The 8,467-nt window shown below is 38.2% G+C and overlaps 1 protein-coding gene across 1 annotated transcript; it reads right to left on the bottom strand.

Moving 5' to 3' along the window:
• Nucleotides 1–4,029: 4,029 nt before the first annotated feature.
• On the bottom strand, nucleotides 4,030–8,109 carry tmem141 (transmembrane protein 141). The gene is made up of 5 exons (XM_049560040.1): nucleotides 7,949–8,109; nucleotides 7,678–7,744; nucleotides 6,550–6,633; nucleotides 6,335–6,445; nucleotides 4,030–6,116 (listed from the first exon to the last, which is right to left on the bottom strand). Exons 1-5 carry the CDS (start codon nucleotides 8,000–8,002, stop codon nucleotides 6,055–6,057), a joined length of 378 nt encoding a protein of 125 aa, XP_049415997.1. The 5' UTR covers nucleotides 8,003–8,109; the 3' UTR covers nucleotides 4,030–6,054.
• Between the last annotated feature and the right edge of the window lie 358 nt (nucleotides 8,110–8,467).

Genomic DNA, 8,467 nt, shown 5'->3' with positions numbered 1-8,467 from the left:
GATTTTGAAAGATGAATCAAGGTTGATTTCACAATGTTGTTTAAAAAATGTTTCACCGTTGAAACAGGTCTTTATGAAATTCCAATGTTGATTCATGAGAATTTTGTTAACCTTTTCACAACTTTGTTCAATGTTGTTTCAATGCTGAAGCAACAACTCACGTCATTTCAACCACATTTCAAGGTTGAAGGTCGGTCATGTGCCAGATGAGTTCCTATGATCAAAGACAATCCAAAAATACTAGTAAACATGAAATCTTTCCTGAATCCAAAAACTAGAGTGCTGAAATTTAAATCAGTGATGTCATCATGAATAAAATCTGGAACTGCTTTGCAGACAATGGATAGTGTAGGTGATGTTTTTCTGTAGGCCAACATGGAAGTTAGCATCACCCTGGTTCCTTTGTTAAAAAGCCAATGGCATTTTTACAATGGATTTTGAATTGTTGCAGAAAATAAGTTCTGCGGCAACAAACAACAAGTGCCTTTACATGGACATGAATAACCCGTTTATGATCAGGTTTTTTGAGTACCCTGTTTATGTGTTTGAGCATGTAAACACCATGAGAAACCCAAATATTGCTAGCCAGAGTACCTTGAAAGAAATTGGGATGAATATGGGGAATATAAATAACCCGATTTCTCTGTGCCCATGTAAACACCGTATCCCAAATATGATCATTACTGGGATGAGCTTCATAAATGGGTTATTCATGTCCATGAAATCGCAAGATAATCTTCACAAATGAACACCACTTTCATGATTTTTGAAGTCTAAATGTAATCGCCAGGGATAAAAAGCTAATGTTAGGCTATAAACGAATTACACCATGGTCGCATGACTTCGACGTCACCACCACAACAAGGCTTTAAAGCCGCATTCAGTGTGATCACATAAGTCTCATAAGCTTGTGTTAACCACAGAACTTATTTCGGGGATCTAACTGACAACCCATTCAAAAAAACCCATAGACTTCAAGATGAAGGAAATGGGAGGGCTAAAATGCAAACTCATTACCAGGTTTTAGGACTCATCCCTGGGGCACTCCATTGGGAAAGGTGTTATAGATGACCTGACCCTTCATATGGTGCTGGAATAAGGATTTGACAAGTTGAAGTCATATATGCAGCAATATGGCGTTTGAAAAAGAAATGTTTGGTTGATTGTAATAAGCTTTTTATTAGTTCACTTCAGTTGCAGGTCAATATTTTACTCACATGTAATTTGTAATATGATAAAGTTGTAACTGTCCATGTAGAGTGACCGTGATTAGTAAGAAAGGTTATTTATTAGCATTAGTGGGGTAAAACAATATTTCAGTAGGTGTTCAGTAGGTATTTTAGGGGATGTGCTGGTGCAGCAATGAGCCTGGGACAAAATCACTTTGTAATATTAAGCTTCAAACTATTATCAACAAATGAAATGAAATGGGAACATACGAGAGCTGAATACAGCACAACTTCTCTGGTTTCTGCCTCCCAGAGAGAGTAGATCATGTTCACAGATATTGATTGAACTTTCCTCGGCCATGGAAATAATATCTTGGAATTCTTAACTTAAGTGGTGTTCCCCTTTAAGATATATTATAGTAATTTGCTGCAGATTTTACAGCAAAATCCCAGTTCAAAGTGGTAATTCTACAGCAGCATACTGCTATATCACAGTAACTTGATGTACTGTTAAGCTACCATCAAGAGACAAGGATGACTATTTATAATCCATCTAAACAAAGAGTCAACTGTGTTTCCTCCTCCTTTCAAAGATCCTATCACCGTGCATCAGTTTCGATGTGACGTAATGTGATGTATATCAAAGTTTTCTCTCAGCCAGGCTGGAAAGCTGCATTCACCCTGCTCCGCATCCCTGCACACAACATGCATCCAACTTCCACAAAGTCAAAACACATCACACCCATTTCTGGCACTTCAGGGACACTTACTCTGCTTCTCTTCCTTCAGCGATGAGTCACATAGGAGAAACTCTCTGTCCCTGCACAGACCCATGTTTATCTTTGACCTGCCCAGACATGAGCTGCCATCCCGTCATCATCTCCAAAACCTTTAACACTGATTAGTGTTAAGATGCTGTCACACTCTCACAAAGGACTCCCTGTAATTTCCCAACTGCCTCGTAGGTGTTATTCTGTTGTCTTACCTGTCAGACCAGGTATTGAATCACATGTTTCCCTATCACCAAATGTTCTGTACATTTTTCTGTATGAGAGAAGAGGCCACACAATCAATAAATGCCCTCACAGCAAACATACGTGTTCCCCCTCGCTCTGACAGTCAATCACACACCAGTTGTTCTTGTCAACACATCAATTTGTGGCAATTGACTTTGACTCGGGGCTGTACAGGAGGGCAAAATAGAGCACATGTTCAAATACATAATGTTTCAGAGTATAGATTTAGATCTATGGTGATTTGCCTCACCCAATGTGGGGCTACAATTTTAAAAAAAAAAGCTTGAAATATTTTTGTTTTGGGGCTTTTTTTAGGACTTGCATCTCAGGCTTGCCTGTTACATAACCTAAGGAAGACAGAAACTGAAAGAAAGAGGAGAACACTCACTGTCCAGTCACAGCCCGGCTCAGTGTGATCACTCGACTCACGGGGTCAGACAACTGAACGCTCACTCCTGCTCTCCTCATCTCTCTTTCTCATGTCACGCACATGTACCGCTGCCAAACACTCACACACTTCAGAAACCGTGCCAGTGGTCGCCGAGCGTGCCAAAAGGCCAGTCCATACCACTGTTTGTTTGAGTTATTGGACATGTACAGATCCTCGGCTCCACTGGACAGCCAGTGCTCTCATGTTACATGCTTACACACACACACACTTCTCCCTCACTCATTATCTCCTGTTTGCTCTCTGTTTCTCTTGAGTCTTTCCCTTTAGCAGTATCAGTGTGCATGTGACAAATGATTTGAACGCTTATTCAATTCATGGAGCCTGCTTTTTTTTTTTTTTGGATGGAGATAGACACTGAAAAGGAATTCAAAACCTTCATATCTCAGAGGTGTTAAATCAGATTTGAATTACAGTGGGAGGACGAGAGCGAGGGGAAGCGAGAGTGGGGGAGGATTCAGCCTGCACAAAGATGGAGAAGGGAAAAAAAAGGAACATTAAAATCTTATCTTCTCTCATTCAGATTGCCTCTATTGGGAGACGTTTTTTCTTTTACAAACACTGTAAAAATGTTTCCCTCTGATATGAGCTTGTGGTTTTAGCTCTCAGAATGTCTTTGGATTGTTTTCCATTAATCAAAAGCTGGACTTTGGACGCTGCATTCACTGGAAGCGTTAAAGCTTGAAAGACTCCATTGTTTCAATGACCTGCACTGCGTGGTGCAGAATTAACGTCATTAACACCTTATTACACAAACTACTTTAGCTGTGCATATAAACTGGAGTCCCAGTGTGGTTTTAAGAAAAGCAGAATGTAATGATAGGCACATTTTCCTTGGTTTATGAACACAAAATTAGTCTGTATCGACAGCCTAAATGTTATTATAGATTTCTACATTTTTTTGTGCAATTTCAAAATGAAAGCTCTCATGAAAATGCCCTTAGAGCCATTTTCAACCTTCCAAACTTGGCCTCTAGTCAATATTCAACCATGTTAAATCATAATTTTGCATGTCTCTGTGTTTTTTATCTGATATGGAAATGGAATCTTAGTACTTTCCATGGCAGGATCAGCTTTATCTCCCCCTGTGCCACATATGATGCTGTGTATGGAACTTGTCTATGAAGCAGTGTGTGGCTCATATCACTTCTTAAAATCTCTGGTTAGTAATTTTCAGTGTTGTTATACTTGGGATTGGTCCCTAGACCACTTTTTAAAGGTCTCAGTTTTATCAATCAATCACATTTTAACAAAGTTTTGTCTCAGTCTTGGACAACAAGAGTGTCGGAAATTTTATTTTAAGACTGGTCAAGAAGACCTCAACTGCAGGGATATTATAAATTTCCTGAGTTTCCTGAGTGCTGATTACCTTGGTTAGAAAACCTTTTTTTAGTTATCATTTTGAGGTTAATTCTTTGTAGATTCACATGCATATATTTGTGTATACAGGTACGTATATGTGTAATATGTATGTATGTGAGTAATGTTTACGTGTGTGTATGGATGGATGTGTATAATTATGTCCATGGAGGGTGTATGCATGGGTAGCTGTGTGTCTTCTCATGCTGTATGATGAATCTTCATCCACGTGTGCATTTATGTTGGGTAAAACCTACTCTCCAGGCAATTTTGTTTTGCAGTGTTAATTGCCTGTTCACTGTTGATAAGGCAATAATTTAAAGAAAAAAAGCAGTGGTGAAAAATGATGGTTACACTGATTTCAGCTCCTTAGTGTCTGTATTTGTTTGCTCACAAAGGCAATTTCCCATACATAAAATCACCTCTGCAATGCCTTTTGGATATTTTATCAAGACACTTCTCATGGTACACTCATACATACATAAACAGTATGATGAAAAGGAATCTTCATTGTTTTCTGTAGGTGTTTTTATGAAAATGTGGATCGTTCAGATTAATTTGAGGAGCACCAATTGTTTGCACGTAACACATTTTATGGTGTCATGCAAAGTGGGACTTGCACTGGTCTGGTCTTGGTCTTGACAATACTTATTTTCAGCACCCTTCTATGCAATTCCAATAAAGCATCATGACATGCCAATACAAGACAAATCACCTGGTCCAGCTGTACTTCTGTTTTCATGGTGTAGTGTCCTATTTTCCCCTCTAGCTCTGTTAAAAGCATGAACATATGGGTGTTTGTGTGTATGTGGATGAGGGGAGGATGAATTAGTGTGGTGTCTTTAAACTCTATATGTCAGCATTACTAACAAATGACATGATAATTCATTCAACTGACACTTTTGTTCAAAGCAACTTGCAGTAAGTCAATTCAAACTCAAAAGAAATCAGAACCAGATGTCTAAATATACAGCATAAGTAATATAAAATATGTTGGCAATATGTTCTGTATTCTTTTTATATATATATATATATATATATATATATATTACTTTTTACTTCTGAATAACAAAAAAATAAACATGATAAAGGCTGGGTATGTGAATCTTTTTACGTCTTCATAAAGCAAATTCATGAGTAAAATAATCAGAAGGCAGCTTTCAGCAGGATGGAGATAGATTCTCACAGGAGAACACGTTTACTTCTGACTAAATCCAGTGACTATTTGCAATGGCATCTACATGTCTTGTCCCATTTTTTCATAACCCACTGCTCATGTGCACTCTAAATTAGCACCTAACCTCAAAGAATTTATTTATGCACAGATGCAAAATTGACATAAATCCAAACAGGATTAATATTTAGTCATCCTGAGACATTGCAGGGTTCATTACAGCATTGCTGAATTGAATACTGATGAATGAACATGCAGTGGCTCAAAGCAACAACAGTAAATGATTTCATGTGGATTACACTGCTGCCCAGAGCATTTTATTAAACAGCTATGAATGCTGATGTCTTTAAAAAGATAAATAAATCATATCAGTTATTGTAGTCCAAAGCATATGATTAAAACTGTCATAGCTAGTTAGATAGCTTGAAAACAGAGACTGGTCTGCACCAGTGAGTACAACATACAGCTTTGCTGATCCCATGAGGTATACAGTGACAACTAGTGGCTGGTTTTGGTAGTGCCGCATTAATTCTGTTGCATGTCAAACAAACACATCCAAAAAATAATACCGGATCACAAGCTTAACATGGGATTCCTCCTAAAAACCCTGACTAATTCCTGACCTCTGATTTGGGAAACTCATCTGTTTATCCACACAGTAATGCTGTTATGAAATTCAAAAGCTCCACAAACTCTGAAACTGGAAAAAAATGGCACTTCATTTATGTGGTGCAAAAATGGAGGTGGAAAAAAAACTGGGATGCAATTAAATAGAGTGTGAACTATCTCACGACCAGCACCATCCCGGCTTTTCTGAATATCTCCACCAGGGTTCATTTTCTGAAAATTTGTAGTTATATACAGTAGATACACAATTCATTTAAAACTTCACTCCATCACATCGCCATATTTTGTCTTCTCAGGTCCCTTTGGTACCTCTGGTTGAGACACTGAAAGACAAACAGACAGATGGACAGCATTAAAATCTGTCTTCATTCAGTTCATCATGACTGAGGAACAGAGCTGACATTGATAAATCTGCTCCATAAAACTTTTGCTTTCTATTTAAAGATGATAGAAGACAATTGCTGCCACATACACATCCACATTACATAATTTTGAGCCATGAGGGGTGGTGAGCAGGTCTGCAGCCGCACACTAGACTCACCCTGCGGTGGCGATCTGTCTGGAACTTTGCCTGTTTCCAGCAGCAACCAGAGATCTGAGCATTTCTGCGTTTCCCAGCGAGTCACTGCATAGCTTCCCACTGAGGATGCCACTGAGAGACAATAAGGAGGCAAGGTTAAAGAGAGTAGAGAGGTAAGGTGGGGGGAAGTATGGGTGACTTAACAGTCTATGTTAAGTTCATGTTTCATTTCTCACCTACTGAAATGAGCAGGTTCCATTGAAGAGGATAAGGCAGCCTCTTCTGGAGAAGTTTCTGAATGCCAAATAAACCACCAGCACCTGTAAAAGCAACACAGGACACATGTCATGGGCACATCTAAGGAGCAATGATGATAAACATAAACATTTCTGTGACTCATTCCATATCAATAACACTCATTTTTATTTTTTTCACAGGTTTTGTAACATTATCGTCCTCTTGCACCTACACTTTTTGTTTTGCTTTTCCATCTCCGGGTCCAACTAGGATCAAAACTTTGTCTATTATGGTTTGGATTTAAGCTGCAGGCTTTACTCTTTTCATCTATACTAATTTCCAATACCCATGCACCTGCATGTGGTGTGTGCACAGTCCTAGAAGTTTTTCCAGGGTGAAATTGGCATACATGTCTTGCAAAATTTCCAGATTGCAGCTAAAGATCCTGCAGTGGAAAATAGGATTATAGCAGCAATGGCAGTATCCGCCAACAATAATCAGTGTTGGGATATTGCAGTAAACAGCAATGTGGACAAAAACACAAACATTTCCATGTCCTAATGTCCTTCTTCCAATGTCAATAAACTTTAAATAGTATAATACCTGCTAAGGGTACGATATGTGAAATCACAGATGTCTGAAGTTTATCATGTTAGACTTCACTGTAATAGGCCAAACTCACATTTTCAGCTGGCTGTCTTGTGTATTTTCATAGATCGTTTACAAATAATGTATGTACTATAAAACATTCATCACTCTGTGTTGAGTTCAGTGTGCACCAAACACACTGCTTTATTGGTACCAGAAACATTTGCAAAATATAGCTCCCTCCTGTGGTTAACACTGGTCAAAATAATATTGTGTCTGCAATTTTATTGGTCTTCTTCACTTCTTCTTACTTAGTATTTGTCTACAGACGCTAAGGAATTTAGCTCTGTAAAATTACCTCATATATTCATTAGTTCAATTACTGACTTAAAAGCACTGAAAGAGAGAGTGTAAAAATAGATATAGTCCAATATCTTTGTTATTTTATAATGTATGACAATTCATTGATGTTGATAGAATAAATAAAAAGACAAGAAAGTGTATTTTGCTGTGTGGAAATATTACATATCATCACTCACCAAGTATAAAGGTCCCAGTCCCCTTCATGAAGGCATGAGACTGACAGGCAGCGTAACTCTGTAAACCCTGAAAGACAAAATGAGAAAACAAACCACAACAGCTTTACCTGCATGATTTACCCTGTATAAACAATTAAACATGTCTATCCAATTTCCATCACACTGCAAAGGTTACAATGTGTGCAGCAGCTCATTCATTTGAATGTCAGTGTCCTCCAGAGATCAGCAGGATGCAGAGATGAGGAACAAAAGTTAAAAACAAAGAACCCACCGGGTGTTTTGCTGCCAGGGCGTCGTCCACTTTGGTGAGACCGAGGTTTACCATTTTGTTGGCTGTTGTGAAGCTTAAACTTTAAGTTTTAGATGGAAAATAACATTAGCTCATGGTGAGACTGCTGTGTACATAACTCTGCTGTTATAAAACTTCCGTGCTGTGAGCCAAGAGAGGCAGAGAGAAGAAGACACAGCCATTTGTATAGAACAGTAGCGACACCTAATGGAGAGGAGGTGGTACTGCAGGTGTACGCCAATGAAAAGTTGATTTGGACAGGCAACAAAACACAAAAATATTACACATTACTGAACAAAAAGACAGATTGTTCTGCTTAGATTTTCAGAGAAATCTCACATAAAAGAAATGAGATAATAACAATTGAAATCAAAAAGATCAACGAGGCTAAAAGCGCAAGGAATTAATTATGAAACACATCAGTATAAAATAGACAAGACGATATTATAAAAATATTTTAATAGTCTGTATCGACTGCTGGTAACAGTCAAACAAATGCTA

This window comes from Epinephelus fuscoguttatus, linkage group LG18 (genome assembly GCF_011397635.1).
Source record: "Epinephelus fuscoguttatus linkage group LG18, E.fuscoguttatus.final_Chr_v1".
Classification (NCBI taxonomy): domain Eukaryota; kingdom Metazoa; phylum Chordata; class Actinopteri; order Perciformes; family Serranidae; genus Epinephelus; species Epinephelus fuscoguttatus.
Note: the sequence above shows the minus strand (reverse complement) of the source record. Positions and strands in the feature narration are given on the sequence as shown.

Excerpts from the sequence above, each read along its gene's own strand:
- tmem141 (XM_049560040.1), bottom strand. The coding sequence starts at position 8,002 with ATGGTAAACCTCGGTCTCACCAAAGTGGACGACGCCCTGGCAGCAAAA. Across the intron at positions 7,745-7,948 it reads CCCTGGCAGCAAAACACCCG|GGTTTACAGAGTTACGCTGC; the intron begins GTGGGTTCTTTG and ends TTTGTCTTTCAG. Across the intron at positions 6,446-6,549 it reads GAACCTGCTCATTTCAGTAG|TGGCATCCTCAGTGGGAAGC; the intron begins GTGAGAAATGAA and ends ATTGTCTCTCAG.